The 19702-nt window shown below is 20.6% G+C and overlaps 9 protein-coding genes across 9 annotated transcripts; 3 read left to right on the plus strand and 6 right to left on the minus strand.

Annotated features, from left to right (window-relative positions):
- The first annotated feature begins 1233 nt into the window (after window positions 1-1233).
- Window positions 1234-1757, plus strand: T552_02364 (hypothetical protein). The gene is made up of 2 exons (XM_018370909.1): window positions 1234-1405; window positions 1451-1757. Exons 1-2 carry the CDS (start codon window positions 1280-1282, stop codon window positions 1709-1711), a joined length of 387 nt encoding a protein of 128 aa, XP_018225427.1. The 5' UTR covers window positions 1234-1279; the 3' UTR covers window positions 1712-1757.
- A 2155-nt stretch (window positions 1758-3912) lies between these two features.
- On the minus strand, window positions 3913-5524 carry T552_02365 (hypothetical protein; the record flags this gene model as incomplete). The annotated part of the gene is made up of 8 exons (XM_018370910.1): window positions 3913-4342; window positions 4387-4581; window positions 4628-4835; window positions 4877-4904; window positions 4945-5105; window positions 5157-5247; window positions 5293-5374; window positions 5421-5524. 8 exons carry the CDS (start codon window positions 5522-5524, stop codon window positions 3913-3915), a joined length of 1299 nt encoding a protein of 432 aa, XP_018225428.1.
- Window positions 5525-5796: 272 nt separating this feature from the next.
- On the minus strand, window positions 5797-6673 carry T552_02366 (GTP-binding protein rhb1; the record flags this gene model as incomplete). The annotated part of the gene is made up of 6 exons (XM_018370911.1): window positions 5797-5885; window positions 5938-6026; window positions 6069-6127; window positions 6174-6302; window positions 6348-6445; window positions 6622-6673. The coding sequence occupies 6 exons, from the start codon at window positions 6671-6673 to the stop codon at window positions 5797-5799; spliced, it is 516 nt and encodes a 171-aa protein (XP_018225429.1).
- A 144-nt stretch (window positions 6674-6817) lies between these two features.
- On the minus strand, window positions 6818-9497 carry T552_02367 (hypothetical protein). Its single transcript, XM_018370912.1, has 9 exons — window positions 8463-9497; window positions 8308-8416; window positions 8085-8264; window positions 7980-8039; window positions 7788-7937; window positions 7593-7740; window positions 7314-7550; window positions 7190-7272; window positions 6818-7144 (listed from the first exon to the last, which is right to left on the minus strand). Exons 1-9 carry the CDS (start codon window positions 9449-9451, stop codon window positions 6854-6856), a joined length of 2247 nt encoding a protein of 748 aa, XP_018225430.1. The 5' UTR covers window positions 9452-9497; the 3' UTR covers window positions 6818-6853.
- A 781-nt stretch (window positions 9498-10278) lies between these two features.
- On the minus strand, window positions 10279-10743 carry T552_02368 (hypothetical protein; the record flags this gene model as incomplete). The annotated part of the gene is made up of 5 exons (XM_018370913.1): window positions 10279-10372; window positions 10424-10451; window positions 10496-10546; window positions 10625-10648; window positions 10692-10743. The coding sequence occupies 5 exons, from the start codon at window positions 10741-10743 to the stop codon at window positions 10279-10281; spliced, it is 249 nt and encodes an 82-aa protein (XP_018225431.1).
- Window positions 10744-11573: 830 nt separating this feature from the next.
- On the minus strand, window positions 11574-12835 carry T552_02369 (hypothetical protein). The gene is made up of 5 exons (XM_018370914.1): window positions 12686-12835; window positions 12364-12642; window positions 12205-12317; window positions 11843-12156; window positions 11574-11799 (listed from the first exon to the last, which is right to left on the minus strand). The coding sequence occupies exons 1-5, from the start codon at window positions 12791-12793 to the stop codon at window positions 11618-11620; spliced, it is 996 nt and encodes a 331-aa protein (XP_018225432.1). The 5' UTR covers window positions 12794-12835; the 3' UTR covers window positions 11574-11617.
- A 1440-nt stretch (window positions 12836-14275) lies between these two features.
- Window positions 14276-15018, plus strand: T552_02370 (eukaryotic translation initiation factor 5A). Its single transcript, XM_018370915.1, has 5 exons — window positions 14276-14339; window positions 14384-14488; window positions 14535-14603; window positions 14649-14735; window positions 14781-15018. The coding sequence occupies exons 1-5, from the start codon at window positions 14322-14324 to the stop codon at window positions 14970-14972; spliced, it is 471 nt and encodes a 156-aa protein (XP_018225433.1). The 5' UTR covers window positions 14276-14321; the 3' UTR covers window positions 14973-15018.
- Window positions 15019-15151: 133 nt separating this feature from the next.
- T552_02371 (hypothetical protein) lies at window positions 15152-17047 on the plus strand (the record flags this gene model as incomplete). Its single annotated transcript, XM_018370916.1, has 10 exons — window positions 15152-15265; window positions 15306-15405; window positions 15447-15560; window positions 15602-15697; window positions 15764-15792; window positions 15836-15930; window positions 15976-16081; window positions 16129-16267; window positions 16313-16684; window positions 16728-17047. 10 exons carry the CDS (start codon window positions 15152-15154, stop codon window positions 17045-17047), a joined length of 1485 nt encoding a protein of 494 aa, XP_018225434.1.
- An 11-nt stretch (window positions 17048-17058) lies between these two features.
- T552_02372 (hypothetical protein) lies at window positions 17059-17726 on the minus strand. Its single transcript, XM_018370917.1, has 3 exons — window positions 17683-17726; window positions 17529-17635; window positions 17059-17488 (listed from the first exon to the last, which is right to left on the minus strand). Exons 1-3 carry the CDS (start codon window positions 17702-17704, stop codon window positions 17105-17107), a joined length of 513 nt encoding a protein of 170 aa, XP_018225435.1. The 5' UTR covers window positions 17705-17726; the 3' UTR covers window positions 17059-17104.
- Between the last annotated feature and the right edge of the window lie 1976 nt (window positions 17727-19702).

Consider the following 19702-nt stretch of genomic DNA (forward strand, 5'->3'; position numbering starts at 1 on the left):
TGTTTACCGAATATTTAGTTTATAATAAAGAAATAAAATTGCTTTTTGTTTTAACATTATTTTTTTTGTTTTTAAAAATATGATTTTTGAAGAGCTATATATATAATTGTTGAATGGTGAAATTATATAATCTTTACTAAATATTTTTATAAAATATATTTTTTTGTTTTCATGTATTTAAATATAATTTTGAATAGCTATAAGTGAAAATTATGTATTCTGTCAAAGACTTCGTAAAATATATTATATTTAAATGTTTGGAGTAATTACTTCATTTATGTAATTTTTTAGGGTTAGTCAAAAATTCGGAATTAATGTTTTGACAGAAATGTGTTAGGGTATATTTTAACTTAGGAATAGATTGGGAGCATTTTGATGATAAAAGAGTCAATGCTGACATTTTACTTGGCATTACATGAGAAATTGTATTATTTTTGCAGCTTAGCTTCTATTTTTAGCTAAAACTCATTTTTAAATATGAGTATTGAATATAATTTTTAGATTTTGAAAAGTTTAAGATGGATGAAAAAATAAAGGATTTTGTAATATAGAAAAAAATGAATATATAAATCTAAAATTTTGCTCATTACGATAGTCTATTGTTCTAAAAATATGATAAAAAAAAATATAGGTTAATAGGAATTCATTGTGTTTACTTTAGAAACATGTTTGAAATTGATGAATTAAAGGATTTTCTATTATTCTAATTTAGAATATAGATTTAGTAAAATGAATGATATTTGTTGTATGTTTAAAAATTGAACTTTTTATTTAGAAATTTATTCTAAAGATTAATTTTTGTTTAAGATTTAAATTAGTTAGATAGTTATTGTTAAGGTATTGTCTATGTTCCAATGCGTGCATGTTGTAATAATGAATTTTTGCTTTCTATTATATAATTGTAAGGATAAATATTTAACTTTGAGTAAAGATTAGTTTATGAGTATTATATAAGAAACTTTGTAATATAGGCTTATATTAGTACAAAAAGAATTATTGTATTCATTAAAATGGAAATATGATGCATATATAAAATTTTAGATTAATTTTTCTAAAGTTAAAAAATTATTATATGTTTAGAAATATATTAATAAAGTATATTTTTTGAAATTTGCTTTATAATAAAGTTTCAAAGATTTTTTAAAAAGCTTTCTAGATATGTTATTCTTAAAAATGTTCAGAAATATTACATAATGAATAAATATTTAAGTACGGAAATTTAGTGAATTTATAACGATATGGTTTTTTAAAAAAAATGGGTTTTATAGGATAGATAGTTATGTTTGATAATAAAGATGTTACTGAAAGAATAAGGAATTCGGATATTTTATATTGTCCATATCCTAAGTGCAAATCTGTTATTTTATTGAAAGGTATGGGGGTATTGGTGTATAGAAGAAATCGAGTATGATATATTATTTAAATTTCTGAGGATTAAATATTAGTATAGATACTTGATAATTCTTGCAAATTATCATCGAATGTAATGTCTACATTTTGGACTGTATCTTCGCCTTTTGTTTTTGAAAATCTTGGTTTTTCAAATGATATAGAAGGAAATATAAAGTTTCTTATATGTGCAGATTGTGATAGAGGACCATTGGGATATCATGATCCAAATGTATTAAACAATGGGGAAAAAGAATATCTTCTTGCAACAGATAAGGTTATATATGGTCTATCAAATGATACAGATGAAAACTATAAATGATTATTTTTAATTTTTGTAAATATATATATGTAATATATCTGATTTCAAATTATAAATTGTAATCTATATATATATATTTATAAATTAATAAATTGATTTGTGATTTTTCGAAAAATTATAATAATAATATTAGCTTTTAATAGACATGTTAAATTCTAATTTTCAGATTTTAGGTAAATATGTTTTTTAATGAGAAATAAATTTTAGTAAATCTATTAATTTTTAATGATTTTTTTATTATAAATAATGAAAATGCGGATTTAGATAGTTTTGATATAATAATTTAAGTATTATTGTTTTTAATACTTATTTTTTTCTATAATATGAAATTATTAAAAAAATGTTAACTAGAGAAAATTTAAATAAAAGTAGCTTTTAGGATATGATAGTATTTTGCTCCTTAGTTTATGTTTTTTTTATAAAAGTTTTGAAATTATTCTTATATCTACGTCTAATAGCTTAAAATTATGTAATTTTCGTTTTGTTTTTATATCAATTTTGTTAGTCTTTTGCAAAAAGTTAATTATATTTATATTTAAGATTTTTATATTGAAATTTTATAATTTTTTAGAACTATTTTTTAGTTTTTTAAATTGTTTAATCTTTTAATAATCAAGATTGCATTTATTTTATAGGTAATAAGTAGAAATTAAAGTTTTTAAATAGATTAAGTATTAGAAAAAAGTGTTGGAAAAAGTAAAATATTTAAACTATTTTATTGTTATTTTCCATTTTAAAAAATTAAATTTTTATATAAAATTCAAATCAATATTTTGGTTATTCTTGTAGTGTTGTACTATTGTGATATAATAATCATGAATTTCTGATTTTGACTTAATTTTAAAAATAATGTTTTATATAAAATTACATTTAATATTTTGCATAAATTTTAAGAATTTACAATAATATAAATTTACAATAAAAAAATCTTTATGAATTTTATTTAATGATTGTTAAATGTTCTTTAGAAGTAAAATATCAATAAATAAAATTTAATATTTTAGTATTATTTTTATAAGAACACAATGTATATTGATTTATATATATTAAGAAATGTTTTTAAGATGTATGATCATTAAAATATATATTAGCTTTATTATTTTTAATATCTTTTTTGTTTTAATAAAAAAAGTGTGTACTTATTTGCAATATTTAGATATATATATTTAATTTAATAAAAATATTAACTTTTATAAAAATTATGAAAATGTAGTTTTTATGTTAATTAAAAATTATATATTGAAAATAGTATAGTTAAAAAAAATGTGATTTTTTTTTTCATATTTTCTATAATATAATTACTACTTTTAATGATTTAAGGTTTTTATTTGAATTATATTTTTATATTTTATAAAAAAAAAGTATTTTATAGATTTAATAATTAAATATCTAATAGAATTTATGCTTATTAGCTATTTTATATATAAGTAGGATAAAAGTTTAGTTGATAAGATTATAAAAGGCTTTAGTTTTATATTTAAATTTTTAAAATAAATAATATTTTATTTTTATTTTTATTAATTAATACTTTTATTTTAATATTTTAGATAAACATATTAGAATTTCTAAGATGCATTGTATATGTATCAGAAATATGTGAATTTTATTAATATATAGAATTTTGCTATTTTATTAATTTTTTTTATATTTTATTAAAATTTTCTATGATATTTTTTGATTGAATTTTAACAAATAATAATTGTTTAAAATCTAAGGTTTATAAAAAAATACTAATTAGAAATAATTTTTAATATTTTTGTTACCAAAATCAATGTATAAGTTAAATAATGATAAATTTGAATTTTAGTTTGTAATATTAAATTTTTTCGATAAAGTTTCGATACTTAGATACGATAAATCAAAATTAAGATTCAATGTTAAAAGCTATAATATATGTATATATATATATTGAACCAAAATATTCGAAATTGATAGAATAATTTCAAACTGTATATAGAATAATATATAATTATTAAAATTATTTTTTAGTTATAAAAAATACAATTTTAAAAAAAATATTTTTCTTGTCTAAATATCGTTCATAAATATAGTTTTATTTTTATACCAACAGTGACTATGAATTTCATAATTACTCGATTTTGCATTATTATTTATATTTCTTGGTTAAATTGTGGAGTATATAGTTCATAATATATTCTTTGTGATTCTTCATGATAAAAGTTTACATTTTTTTGGGTATCCTATTCAAAATTTGATTGCTTATCTTGATTGTGAGAATATGATGAGAATGATGATTTATGATGCATATAACTATCTGAGTCTTCTCTTGTATAATTATCTTTTAGTCTAAATTTTGTGTTTTTTAATTTTTGGTTATTCATTATCCATAATGGAGGATTTCTCTCATAGATTTTCCCTTCCCATTTATTTTTTGTATCCATGGATTTTTCTTTAGATTCAGAATGTAAATAATTTCCATATCCTTTTTCTTCTCTATATTTCCGCCTATCTAATTCATGACTTGGATCGTATGTATCAAGCATTGATGGGTCAGCAGGCAATGGTGATGTATGGAAATAACTGTGATTAAGGGCATCCAATGCAGAAAATCGTTTATGAGGATCAAGAGTAAGAAGATGTCCTAAAAGAGATACCATACGAGGACCATATCTATTTAAATAAGATAAATTGTTTAGGATTTGTATATAAATTACTCTGAAAATTTATCTTCAAGAGTACGAAAATACGTACGAAAAGCTTTTATGCTTTCACTTCTTGGTAAACTTTGCCATCCTGGCATTGTAGATTCTGTTGGTGATCCGCAAATCTCAAAAATTATTGCCAATTGATCTATATCAGATTTACCCTGAAGAATGGGTTTTTGTTTGTACATTTCCCCGAATACGCATCTAATTTTATAAATAAAAGTCATCTAATTATCTTTATTTTAACTACCCAACACCCCACATATCTATTGCGGCAGTGTATTTTTTTTCTCCTAAAAGTAATTCAGGTGGTCTGTACCATCTAGTAACAACACAATTTGTATACTCTCGTGCAATAATATAATTATCTTTATTAGGAAAAGGTTCTTCGAAAGTTCTTGCTAAGCCAAAATCTGCTATTTTGAGTATCCCTCTATTATTAATAAGCAAATTTGCAGCTATCTAAAATTAGTATGATATCTAAAATGATATTATAAACCTTTCATATCCCTATGCATAATATTATTCTAAGAATTAGCAGACAAAATAATATATCTTTTAACCAACTTGATGAAGATAGCTTATTCCTTCTAAAAGTTGTTTCATATAACATTTTATTTGAGCTTCTGAAAAATTAACCTTTGGATTTTCTAATAATCCTGATAGATCATGATCCATATATGGTGTAACCATATAAATCGAACCGTGTTTTCTTTCTTTACGATCACCTGGCTTCTATTTAGTATGTCTGTTTATTTAAAATTAAATTAATTATTTACCTCTGTCAACAATTATATCCATAAGAGGTATAACATTAACATGTGAAAGCATTTTTAGTATTTTTATTTCTCGTAATGCTGTTATTGGAAACTAAAATGTTTTTAGAAACATATATTAATATATTTAAATACATACTCCTTCTTTTTCGTTATGCATTAAAATTCGTTTCATAGCAACTAAATCATGTGTACTCTTTTTTCTACCCTTATGAACTTCTCTTGATAATATTTCAGAAAATATCATCTCTAATTATTTTTTGTTACCCAAAAGTTCCCTCTCCTAATTTTTCAAGTCTTTCATAATCTTTAGGTTTGCTACATCCCTCAAATCTTCTTAATTTATAGTTCACAGTGTCCATTTTACTCATTTTGATTCATTTTAAAAAAATAATATATATGAAAACAGTTAAAAGTTCTTCATAATGATTTAATTGATATCTGGGTAGAATATGTTAAACATTGTAATATTCAAAAAAAAATATTTTTTTAAAAACTCTTGATTCGATAATTTTTTAAAACTAAAAATTTAGACATGCGTATTAAAATATTTTTATAGTATTTATGAATAAATAATGTTAATTATTTGTAGTTAAAAAAAATAAAGGAGCAAATTTAAAAAAAATATCATTAAACTAAATAATTATGAAATTTTACATCCCTTATTTTCACTTGATTGGCTTGGATTTATCTGTTTCTCAATTTCTAATATAATAAAATCAAAAATTCTAGCTATAAATGATATAAATATGTTTTACATAAAAAAATAAAATATTTTACTAACCGACGTTCTCGTTATGACGTGCAGATGCTTCAGTCCATGAACATCCCCATTTTAATGCAAGACTCTTGCCATCTTCTGGAGTAACCTGTCTTTTTTTCTAAGAATTATTACTATTAAAATAGTTTAAAAACCTTTGAATATGAAGATCACTTTTGTTTCCTACTATTACAATTGGCACTTGTTCAGTCCCCTAAGTATTATAATTACTATTTAATTTATTTTTAGTTTAGTGTTACTGTATGATTGAGTATTTTATCACGGATAATTTTAACCATATCAAATGAAGACTTAGATGCAACTGAATAAACTAAAATAAAACCATGTATACCAATAGAATAATTTGAATTAAGAATGCTGTATTCGTCCTATACCTATAAGAAAAAATTATAAATGTATTTACTATTTCATACTTGACCAGCTGTATCTATAATTTCTGTTGCATATTCTTGACCTCTGAATCTTATAGTTTTATTGAATGTATTTTCAATAGTTGGATAATAACTTTCGACTTAGAAATATTAGTAAAATAACTTTTTCAAAAGAAAATAATGTGCCGAATTGCTTTGTTATATTAATATAATTTCAAAAATATTTTAAGTATATATTACCCCTTCTACAAATTGAACTGTAAGAGATGACTTTCCTAAAATATTATTTCGTTGAAAACGAACGGAAAAAACAAACCAACTGATCTAGATCCCATAACCGCTATTTTTCTGGATTTAGGAGGTGGCATTTTTAAAGATTTTTTAATGTTGATAATTGTAAAAAAATAATTTCGAAAATATATGGTAAAAAAAATATTAACATTTAAAATTGATTGTAAAAAATAATTAAAATTAGAAATAATAAGCAAATATATATATATATATAATATAATGTAATGTCTGGTTTCTAATATTAATAAAAAAATACATCATTTAGATATAATTAATTTCGATTCGAGCTCGTGCAAAACTTCAGATATTTTTTGTATTTCACTTGCTATACTAGACCATTTTATTCTAAAAGTTTCTGCTGCTTTTTTTTCAATCTCCATGTTAAACTGTGCAAATTCATGTAAGAACTCGATAATAATATTATATGAATTATTGGGTAATTTTTCTCGAATATATTTTGATAAAAACATGTTTCCAGAATCACTATTTTTTAGAGATAAATGAGCTAAAAGTATTGCTAAATATCCGGCTGCGACATTAGTTTCTGTCTGTAATATAAATTAAATAAAGAAAATATTGTTGAAAAAACTAACATTATATGAATATTCTCTCCATCTAGTAAATGTATTTACTAGTTCGTCAATAGTAACCAAACTTATAAATGTGTTTCCTGTATCTATTCTTAATAAGTAGAGTATATATTTGTTTATAATATACCATATTCCTCCGAAATATAACTTATTTTTGATCCTTTCTCTATTATATTGATTAATAGACCAAGAGTTAATAAAGTATTATCTGAAGATTGGTCTATATCTAAAGAATCTTTTTTTGATATTATTATATTGGTTAAAGTTTGTATAAATTTTGGATAAGCAACTTCGTCACAAATAGATGAACTATTATTAGTAAGATTAATTAATAGTCTAAGACATGATTGAAAAATATCGTATTCTATATTGTTTGAAATAATTTTTAAGAATTATTAGTACTCACTATATTTCTTTTTAAAATTATGAAATAAACTACTTGTAAGTAATGTAATAATAGTTGATATTCGTTTTATATGTGTATTAGAACACGTAATAAGTGCACACTGTTCAATTGATCTTACAATAGTTTCTATAAGATAAAATTCTTCGCTCTAATGTTGTGTATTAGATTAACACATGAAAACAAATGCAACAATACATTATCATTATTAGATATTCTATCAATAATGTCATATAGACTTGAAATACAACCAAATGATTCCATTTTTTCCAGATAATTTAATGTTTCCCATGTTGGTAAAAATGCGATACTTTTAATTGCATTTATGGAAAGTATGCAACATGATGACTATAAAATTATTACCATAATAAAATATAATTACTAAATAACCTTATTAGAATATTCGGAGTGCACTGTACTAAATTTTACTGTTTTTATTAAATCAATGAGCTATTATTCTGTTAAAATATAATTATATATAATAAAATAACATACTGAATCTTTCATATAATTGTTTGTTTTATGGTTTTTTGAATTATATGATTCAATATTTTCATCATATGAAAGTCCTAAAAAAATGATTTCGAACGTAATATCATCTGATACTAGAGCATATGCTGACTTTTTATCTTGAAGAAGAAGATATAATATAAATAATGTACAATATAATATAATCTAAATTAAATCAACATTGATTCTTTTATGTGTAATTAAATACCATATCTGTGTCTTCTTTTGAAATTTCAAGTAGTTGATGAATAAAATTTCCAGATCTAAAATTTCTTGAAAATTCTGTTTCATTAATTTTTTTAGCTAGTTCTATGTAACTATAATAATTGGTCAAATTATTACTTAAATTTTAGTTAAAAAAACCATGATTGTCTAAGTTTTAATGAATTATATTTATTTAATCCATCCATTAAATACTGAATTTCATCTAATGATTTTTTGTTGATTCCTGATTCTCGAAGTTCATGAACACTCTTTATATTTAAAGCATAAGATTCGGTATCTTCTAAATTTAATTCATCATTTAAATAGTTTTTTGGATTAGCATTATATGATGAAAAAATATCATTTTTTGTATCGTTTGCTGGTTCTGCAATAAAGCTTCTTTGTTTCGCATACGTATTTTGGATATCAGAAAATGTATCTACTAAATTATTATATATATATAAGTTTTGAGGTGTTTTCGGATGTTTATAATCTTCATTTGTTAATATTGGGCTAAACATTTTGATTGATATTTCCTTTGATTTAGGTGTTTCTATATGTGATGGTGATTTAAATTTGTCGTGCTCTAATGAATCTATAATTCTTTGACTTTTTGGTGTTCTTAAAGGAGAATTATCGAAATCATTAAGAAAATTCCATGCATTGTTTTGTTGATATATATTTTCTGAAGATGGTGATGTATTGTTAGTATTCTTATTTGGAGTTCTAGGAGATTTTGTAGAAATTTTATTTGATGATTTTTTTGGTTCAAATAATGATTGAGCATGCTTTGTATCAAAAGTTGCTTTCTTATTTGAAATTTTTTCAGAAGTAATTTCTTTTGTGTCTAGATAGTGCTTATTTTTGGAATTAATGGATTTCTTTGACTTTTTAGGCGAATTAATTTTTATAGGTGCTGAACTCATTAACTCATGATTTCCTGTTTCTTTTTCAATGTTGTTTTCTATTATGTTTATATTTTCCATATTAGTCTGAGGTAATAATAAATTGTCTTTATTATCTTGATTAATGTATCTTTTCGTTGAAGAATTATTTGATAGTTGGCTTTCAAGCTTTTCGTATTTTAAATTCAAATGATTGTTAATATATAATTGATCATCTTCGTGAAACTCTGTGTCAATTTGCATTGTTTTTGTTGTTGAAAACTTATTTGTAATATTAATTTTTAAAAAAAATGTTAAAATCGATTTGATAATTTAAATTATTAAAAATAATTTCTATATACATTTTTAGTATAATTTACTAGTGTAAATGTTTTATTAAATTTTAGTATAAATATTTTGTATTTATGATATAGATGATATAGGTTTTCTTTATTTTTTTTTTTTAATGGTTTAAAAAAATATAATTTGATTAATGTTTAAAAAAATAAATGTATAGTAATGTTTCAATTTACGTAAAAAAATATTAATAATTATATAGAATTTATATGTTTAATAGTTTAAGTAAGAAACAGTCTTGTTATTAGATAATATTATGAATTTAATTTATTTTAAAATTTTTAAAATAATGAATTTATAAATTATAAAAATAAATCGTTATAAATGAGTATGAATTATCTAAATTGCAAGATAATTTCTTATATACATACATATTTATTTATTGCATGAATAATTTACCCTATAATTATATATATATATATTATAAAAACCGATATATATATATATTATGCTTTATTAATGTTCGTTTTTATACATGTTTTTAAGTGTTTTGTTTTTAATGTTTTTTTTTTTTTGATTAAAATTAGTACATCTACAATATAAATTAAATTAAATAATAATTATTCATGAATTTTATGTGTTTTGAATACTTAAAATATTCCTTTTAGATTCCTTATCTAAAAAAAATAAAAAATATTGAAATTATTCGTTTATGTAATTTCCTATACAATCATGACTTTTAAATAATTATAAAAAAAATAATGTTAAATTTTCTTATCCATAGTTAATATATTTTAATTGCTGTAGTCATTGTTATTAAGATTTAACTCTTGTGTTAAGTTTCTATTAGTTTGATTTGCAACTGCATCACATGCATCAATCCAGTCACTAAAATAATAAACGTTTTATGTTATATATATGTATATGAATAATAAATACCTGTATATATCCACTGGTGCTGAAAGATCTGTTATTGTTAATATAAATGTATATAAATATAGAGTACAATACTATGTATAATACTTTGGTGTGTTTGTCCGCATACTTTACAGGTTAATGTACCTATTTGATTCGTTTTATCCCCATATGCATATTAGAAAAAAAAATATAAAGTTTTTATTTACATATAACAAACAATACTCTTTTCATGATTACAAAATAAACCTTAAAATAATTATTAAATTTTATGAATTAGTTATTTTTTTACAATTAAATGTTTTATCTAGAGGTGGTCTTGGTTTAGGTTTTGGTCTTTTCATTTTTGTTTTACGTTTTCCCTGAATAAATTAGTTTGGAGTTTGATGTTTTTAATCATTGTGAAACCATTTTTATTTATAATTTTTTTCGTTAATTTTAAAAATTATATTAATTTTGATAACGTATTAATTTTTCTAAACTTATTAAATTATTAAATATTTGTTTAATATATAAATAAATGTATTTTTGAATATAGTTTTAAAGAAAATGTTAGTGCTGATGAATTATTTAATAATGATACATTATTTTCTCTACGTTTAAAAATATTTAATTCATATTATTTAAATTTAATGTTGAAATATATATTGGTTTTTATATGTTAATAATAAAAAACATTATTCACTAAAGTAATGTTAAATGTTTTTTGAAATTATTAAAATCTATAAATATATATATTTTTTTGTTTTTTCGTAATTACGTATATATGTATTGTAAATGATTTAGATTAGATTATTATAATTATTTAGATTATTATATGTTGTTTTTGACATAATATGTGCATTGAGCTTATTTTAATGTTTTGATGTATTTTAAAATTATGTTTTTAAACTGATATTTAAAATAGTTTTAAAAATAGTTCATAAAATAATTATATAGTATGTTTTAAATAATCAAAAAAGTATAACATTGAGGTATTATTGAGTGAATTATTCGATTTATCAATGAAATTATTTTTTTATTATAATATTAATATCGTTTGTATCTAATTTTTAAAGTTATTCTTAATAATATTGAGATGCCTAAAATAATATAAAGATAAATATATAGTTGCAATCTAAAAATATGTATTATAACATTGTATTAAATAAACTAAAACGTAAAAAAAAAAACATATACATTAAAATCTAAAATTAGTGATAACAAAAAATAATGTATTTATTTAGAGATTGATGCTAATTTATTTCTTCTCTTAATCCTACACCATAGTCCTACACGATCATCTGTAATAAATTGCCATATTACATATGTCCAGCTAGTATGACATGGGATATTTCTATAGAATTCGTTTGCAATTTTATTTAATTTTGGTAAACGAGACCAAGGAATAAACGGAAAGTCTTATAAATGTTATCAAGATGCATAAATAATTATATAAATTACCATGATGCTCGTTATGATAGCCAACATTGTATGTTAAAATGTTTAGAATTCCATAGTACGAATATGTATCAATTGCTTCATTGGTATTTTTAATAATTGAAAAATGTTCTGCAATAAAATGTCCAGCACAAGGATGAAGCGATCCAGCAAGAAATGATGAAAAAAGAAGATAAAATAAGGCGCCACTTCCAGCCAATCGTATTAAAATAATATCGAATAAAAATTGAATTAATAAATTATAAATATGTAATGATGTAAATTGTATCTTTTTTAAACATATAGGCCTAAGTGCATAAAAGAATATTTGAAAAGTACTATATAATAATAGTTAATATAGAATGCAAAAATATGTAATTTTTAACCAAAAAAATGCTTTTCCAAGAACGTTATTAAAGAGTATTACTTCCAATTTCGTTGGAAGATCTGTATCGGTTCCATCTTCTCCTAAGTATTTATGATGTAATAGGTGATATGGCTATGAAATCTAAATATTTATGATAAATAGTATTATAAATGGATACCTTAAATGATGCACTATATGGAAGCCCGATAGGTAGATTTGCAAAAATAGAAAAATACTGATTTAATTTTGCATTTTTAAATACGAGATTATGTGATAATTCGTGTATTGAAAGAAATATATTTTGATTTGCAGTTGCACCAAAAAAATATGCATAGAGTAAAAATTTTAATGACAACCAATTCTCATTGCGAAGCAAATAAGCTGATACTAATTGAAATAAAACTACTATACATATTATATATTTTGTAAGTGGTTCATGTCCGCAAAGTTTGATCACCTTAGAAAATAAATATTAATGCTATTTTAGATAAAAAAAATACTTCTGGATGTGCCTTTATTATTTCTTTACGTCTAGTTTTATGCGGTTCTTCTTGGAATGTCCATAAAAAGTCATGTGTATTTGTTTTTTTATTTTTTTCAATAGTCATATTTTTTTAAAAAAATATGTATTTATAAATTGTAGATAAATCGATATATATTTATATTTCGATAATTTAGTAATATAATTAAATATAAAGTATTTATGATAATTACAGTTAATATCATTATAAAATTATGTTTATATAAAAAAAAAAATACAATGATATATATGAACATTATGAACAAATAGTATGTACTTTTTTTATAAATATATAAATATATTTAATAAATAAAAAATAATAGTAATACTAATATCCTATAATTAATATGTTTTTTTACTTTTATATTTGATAAGCACTTATTGAAAAAATAATAATAGTTAATTAAAATCATAAATTAGGTTACTTAAAATATATCATATATTAATTAAAACTATACATTCCTTTTATCTTAGAACATTGAACAAATTAAAAAATACTTATATTAATAGTAATTACATTTAATTTTATATGTTATGTACGATTAGAAAATCAAAAAAAAAAAGATAAGTACAAATAATAATGAAAGTGTATATAATATATAATATTATATAATTTTAAAATACTACTAAATATAAATATGAGCATTTATTTTTATATTGATAAATATTAAAGTTAAATATAATGAATATTTTTTTCTTTATATTTGAATATCTTATCTTTCTTAATACGAACTAATAAATGAAAAAACATACAAAATATATTGAAATATATATTTAAATATAAATACTTAAAAATATACTCATTTATTTAATAACGTAGGAAATTTATAATTAATATTATATACTGTAAAAATATGTAAGATTTAATATAATTTAATCAATATAATTAATTAATATAACTTAATATATAATACATTTTAGAATTAACATGTATAAAAAAAATATTCATAATAAAGTTTCACATGTATATATTCAATTATATATATATATGTCATTTAATTTTTTAAATATATTTTTTTTTCAATAATAAAATGTTTTAATTTAATGATTAAAAAAATGTTAATTGATAATTCAATCTTAATTTATATGTTACACATTTCTATTAATATTCATGCCAAATTTAGCATATTAAATCAATGAATACGTTTATAAATTCTATTAAAATATAACCCATATGATTTTTTTTAAAAAAAAAAGACATAAAAATCCAAAATATAGAAATAATCATATATAAATATACAAACATATATTTCATCATTAATTCATTATATAATTATTTAAAATATTAACATAATTAGCATACTTAATACTTTAATTACTAATCTCTAAAAAAACAGAAAAAAGTACATTTGAAATATATAAATTATATTAGTCAAAAAATTATAAAAAAATCATAATATTAAAAAATATAAAATATGAACAACTTATATATTAATGTTAAATCATATAAATAATATATAAATATAATATCTAAATTTTTTTTAAAACGATCAAACATCATTCAATAAAAAGGTCAAAATTAATATTTTTAAATAAAGGGTAGGGTATAACAATTATTTTTTCTGGAAAAATTAAACTCAATTACAATTTATCAAAAAAAATATATTTTAGTAACTATGGCAGATAATCTAGAGGTTTTTATCATTTAGCATCATAAACACCATATGAATTCTTTTAGATCAGTTTTTCTAATACAGATGCGGGTGGATCATCAACATTCCCAGTTCAATGTTCTGCTCTTCGCAAAAATGGATATGTTGTAATTAAAGGACGCCCATGCAAAGTATCTAAAAACTAACATATGTAACCACTGTTCTTATATGTTTAAGATTGTTGATATGAGTACATCAAAAACAGGTAAACATGGTCATGCAAAAGTTCATTTAGTAGGAATCGATGTATATTTCAAACTTTTAATAATTTATCAAAATAACATATCTTAGATTTTCACTGGCAAAAAGTTAGAAGATCTTTCACCTTCTACGCATAATATGGATGTTCCTAATATTTCACGCACTGAATATCAACTGGTTATCAATTAGTATGAATAGCAATTTATTTTAACATTTTATTAGATTAACATTGATGACGGATATCTTAGCCTAATAACATCAGATGGATCTACTAAAGATGATATTCGCCTTCCAGAAGGTGAATTAGGGGAAAAAATTGTTTCGGAATTTAACGAAGGAAAAGATTTACTTATTACAGTCGTTTCAGCTATGGGAGAAGAAGTAGCCTTAGCTGTCAAAGAAGCTCCAAAGTAAAATCATATTATATGCATATAAAATTAAAGATGTTTTTCATAAAATCATATTACATATTATAATATATATATATATATGTATTTATAACTGGAGTATTATTATTTATGTAATTTATATATATCATATTTAAATAAGATCGTATAAAAAAATGATGAATATCGAGAAATAACAGGAATATCATGAATCTATATCAATTTAATCAAAATTCAAGGTGTGGTATAGATAACTGTACCTCTAAACAATTCTACATAGATGCAGGCTTAACTTACTGCACTAATGGACACCTTGTTCAAGTAAGAGCAATGATCAAATATTTTATGCTTTTTTTTTTAGGGAATTATTGAAATAGATAATACTATCAATTTAAATAAAAATCAACCATTAAGAAGGAGAAAAGTAATTACAACTGACAAACATAAGAAAAAGTCTAAAGGTATAGTTATATCTATATATTGCTTTTTTTTAAAAAACAAGTTCTTTACGGAAACGAAGGAAAAAACTTATTTTTACATTGTTTTCAGCAAATTTTAAAAACACAGGTATGGTGCCTAATCCATACTCATGGAATATCAAGAAATCTGGAGCCTAGTAGGTCTATTATGTTTATGTGCATATTCATAAATATTTAGCTGTTCGAAATATATGGAAAATCTACTTGACATTATTAACATCAAATAAATTATTTCAAAAAAATACAAAAAAAAATATTAAATATCATGATGTTGGTTAAATGTTAATTATTATCTAAGCCATTTCGTTCTAACATATTTATACAAAGAATTTAATACAAGGAAATTCAAATGATAATATGTCATATAAAGTAATATCCGAATTACTTACTAAAAAAATACCAATACATCTAGATAACAAAATTTCCAAAACTTATTGATACTATTAGCATATGTTATCTCGGATTATTAAATCTTAGATCAATTATTACCATATCAACTCTTTATAAGTAATGCATTATTTTGAAAAGATAAATATACATTAATAATACTAGTTTTATGAAGTCCGGCAAAGTCCCATATATGCAAACATCATCTATAATACCACTTGAAATCCGTAAATGTATGGAACCTCATTATCAAAATATATTATCTCCAACGGTAATATAATTATATATATATACATATATACTCAACAATTATATCAGGTATTTCCATCATACGAAAAAGTGCTAAATGCAACTTATTCCATATTTTCTGCATTTTATATTTTATATAAAATAGATTTTCCACCTTTAAATATATATCCTATATTGGTAACATATATTCGAGGTCTTTATCTTCCATGTAATTTAATCATATTTAAATTTTTACTGCTGAATTCTATATTAGTAGAACTTATATTACCAACATTAAAACTCGCATATTGTTTAAATATTTCATTCACTAATCGACAATTAATACATGAAAAAAACTTAAATACTATGCCAGAAGTTATTTTATTAGCTATACTACTGATTTCTACAAGACTTTATTTCCAAATTGATCATTATGATATTGAAAATTTAAAAGACTATGCGTACAACAATCTTAAAGACTGGAGCATATGGCTTGCTACAATGAATTCGCAAAATTATAACAAACTAACTAATATTAACTATACAAAAACAGATATTAATAAAATTTCACAAATATCGAAAGAAGAAATAGACAATTATTTAAATGATTTAAGCATTCAACTATCCGATAGCTCATATATAAAAGGTAATTATAGCGTTTCATATTTTATTTTCCAAACTTCTTATAGTTCCAAAATTTTTATTAAATATATTTCCTATAAATGAATTGAAAAAAACAAATCAATGTTTTAATTCAACGCATAATTATTATACATTATTTGAGTCATATAATGCTAAATCATATACTTCAAACACTATATTTAAAAGCGGAAAACTTATTTACAAGATTTTTTCTCTTTCTAGCACTCTGCCAAATATTACAAAAACTTTAATTTCTAAAGGAGCAGAAATGATTGGAATTTCTGAATTTAAATTGCGAAAAATTATATTAATTCTAGAAAAACAGTATATTTATTTAAATGATAATTACAAAGAAGAAAGTTTATAATACAATTATGATTACAGTTATGCATTTTTTCTATAATACATTTATATTATTTATAAATTAAATCTTTTTTTTTAAATAAATTTTACATCGTTCAAGGGATTCTAAAGTTTCCACACATAACTTTATTTTTGAAATTAAATGTAGCTCTAATTCAACATTTGCAGAATTGATTGCAAGAGAAGATTTTTTGAGAGAAGAAAATATATTATTTGAAGCATGATCTAATATCTGTAACCACTCAGGTAATCGAGTAGAATAGTTATTGCAAGGAAAAGAAGATATATCATCTTTCTCATTATTATTATTTTCTTTTTTTTCAAAACGTTCATCAGTAGTCATAATTTCACGATTTAATTGCATATTGTTATAATGTTCTTGTTCTTCAACACATAGTACACATTCTTTTAAAAATTTATTATGAGGAGAGCGCATAAGAGGTACCTAGATCCATAAATAAAAATTAAATTATTTATATTCATACAAAATGATTATTACAATAATCATCTAATAAAGCCCATCCCATAAGAAGCTTAGAACTTAATAATTTAGAAACATCATCTGTATAACTTTTCCTAATTCGAGGACGTTCTAACAATAATAAATAAATAAACATGTACTAAATATTATCATATTACCATTAAAATTATCAAAATTCATTTTTAGCGTAAATCGATCTAAAATATTTAACGATATATAGAATATAAAAGTATAACTAGTAATTCCTTATATAATTAAGACAAATTTTTGTTCAATATTTTTATCTAGAAATTTAATATTATACACATCTAGTTCCATCAAATATATCTAATTATAAATATTCTATATAAAGTGTATTTTCTTTCGTAAAATTTAATTTATTAAATAATTCTAGATAAATTAACTATCATATTTATATCCTGTAAGAAATCATGTTAATATTTTAAACTTTTTTTTGTATTTAACTTTCAAAAATTATAATCTTTAGAGTATAGTACTATAATTTAACAATTTATTACTTACACAAAAATTAAATTTCAAACTAATTTAAAACCATGTAATACTAAAAATATCATAGATTTATACTACTAATAACTTAATGTATTTCAATTTAATTATATTAAATCATTCAAAAAAATAAATGAAACAGAAAAATATAAAAACAAGAAAAAATACTTAAAAAAATTATAAAGTAAAAAACAACAAATTCTTAAATAAAAACATCAGTTTATTCTATTGTTTTATTATAATAATAAAAATGTATTAAGCTACAAATATCAATAAGTAAAAACAAATAAAAAGTTTAATGTAAATTGAAGTTATTTTTAAAAATGTTAAAAATTTCAATAAAAATAATTATGACTATATCTCTTATAAATAAAATAGGCATATGAATTTGCACCAATGATTCAATAACAATTTCATCATAATAAAAATATAATATAGAACTTATTAAAGAAAAATCAATATTATATATTTTATTAAAATATTCTAATTAAAAAACATAATAAAAATTTTACACATAATCTAATCATGCTTCTTTACGCAAATATGAAAAATAATTAAAGATTTCATTAGTCAATGAACTCAATTAAAAATTTCATTAGTCAATGAACCCAATTAAAAATTTATATTAATTTTAACACTCAAAAAAATACATCAAAACATATAGAAACGTATAAAACCTTATTAAAATACACAAAATTTAAGAAATCATTAATAAAAAAAAATACACTAAGATATTTAATTTCAAGCTTCATAAAAAAAATAATTTTATAAATAATTATTAAAAACCCAAAAAATACCCATTAATTATTATTATTATTTATCATAATTTATTAAATAAAAACAACTATTATTAAAAAAAATATATGTAATTATGTTTCTAAAATCATTTTTATAGTGATTTACTAAATTTATTTTGCAAACTATTTTACTTTAATTTTTTTATAATAATAATAACTGTTATAAAATATAAACTATAAAAATTCAAAAATATATCTAATTAAAAAAATATTAAAAACTTTGCATTACATCTTTTTTTATTGATAATCCATATTTAACATTAATATTATACTCTAAAAATTAATAAATATAAACTATTTTAAAAAATTACTAAAAATATATAATTTCATTAAAATTTCAATAATTTAAACCTATATCACATCATAAGTTATAAATTTAAATCCATAAATCTACATTATAAAAAATCATAAACTATCAAAATTTCAAAAAAATGAATAATTATAAAAAAAATTATACAAATATCATATAATTAAAAAAATAAATACCAATCATTTTCTAATAAAACAACTTATCTAAAAGGTTTTAATTTTTGATAATAATAGTACATTTAATAACATATTGTTTTAATAAACTATTACATATAAATTACATTTTTTTCAAATAACTAGTAAATTTTCATATTTTATATTTTTATAAAATTTATTCATAATATATATATATCATAAGATATTTACCTTAAATCTACATATCAAAATAAAATATTTTATAATGCTTTTTATTTTAAAACTTTCAGAAATAAAATCAGATATAATACAAAATATTAAATATTATTACTACATTTTTTTCAAACAAAATGTTTATATTTAAAAACATAAAAGAATAATATATTTATTCATTAACTTCAAAAATGTATGCATTTTTATTTCATATACT

The sequence above is a fragment of the Pneumocystis carinii genome (genome assembly GCF_001477545.1).
Source record: "Pneumocystis carinii B80 chromosome Unknown supercont1.10, whole genome shotgun sequence".
NCBI classification, from domain to species: Eukaryota; Fungi; Ascomycota; class Pneumocystomycetes; order Pneumocystales; family Pneumocystaceae; genus Pneumocystis; species Pneumocystis carinii.

Coding starts and splice junctions, on each gene's coding strand:
- T552_02364 (XM_018370909.1), top strand. CDS start 1,280: ATGTTTGATAATAAAGATGTTACTGAAAGAATAAGGAATTCGGATATT. Junction 1,406..1,450: donor TGGTGTATAGAAGAAATCGA/GTATGATATATT, acceptor ATATTAGTATAG/ATACTTGATAATTCTTGCAA.
- T552_02367 (XM_018370912.1), bottom strand. CDS start 9,451: ATGCAAATTGACACAGAGTTTCACGAAGATGATCAATTATATATTAAC. Junction 8,265..8,307: donor CAAAAGAAGACACAGATATG/GTATTTAATTAC, acceptor GATTTAATTTAG/ATTATATTATATTGTACATT. Junction 7,273..7,313: donor TTATATTTCGGAGGAATATG/GTATATTATAAA, acceptor TATTAAGAATAG/ATACAGGAAACACATTTATA.
- T552_02369 (XM_018370914.1), bottom strand. CDS start 12,793: ATGACTATTGAAAAAAATAAAAAAACAAATACACATGACTTTTTATGG. Junction 12,318..12,363: donor CATATAGTGCATCATTTAAG/GTATCCATTTAT, acceptor TAGATTTCATAG/CCATATCACCTATTACATCA. Junction 11,800..11,842: donor CTATCATAACGAGCATCATG/GTAATTTATATA, acceptor AACATTTATAAG/ACTTTCCGTTTATTCCTTGG.
- T552_02370 (XM_018370915.1), top strand. Junction 14,489..14,534: donor TTAAAGGACGCCCATGCAAA/GTATCTAAAAAC, acceptor TATATGTTTAAG/ATTGTTGATATGAGTACATC. Junction 14,736..14,780: donor CACGCACTGAATATCAACTG/GTTATCAATTAG, acceptor ACATTTTATTAG/ATTAACATTGATGACGGATA.
- T552_02372 (XM_018370917.1), bottom strand. CDS start 17,704: ATGAATTTTGATAATTTTAATG. Junction 17,636..17,682: donor GAATTTTGATAATTTTAATG/GTAATATGATAA, acceptor TATTATTGTTAG/AACGTCCTCGAATTAGGAAA. Junction 17,489..17,528: donor ATTATTGTAATAATCATTTT/GTATGAATATAA, acceptor TTATGGATCTAG/GTACCTCTTATGCGCTCTCC.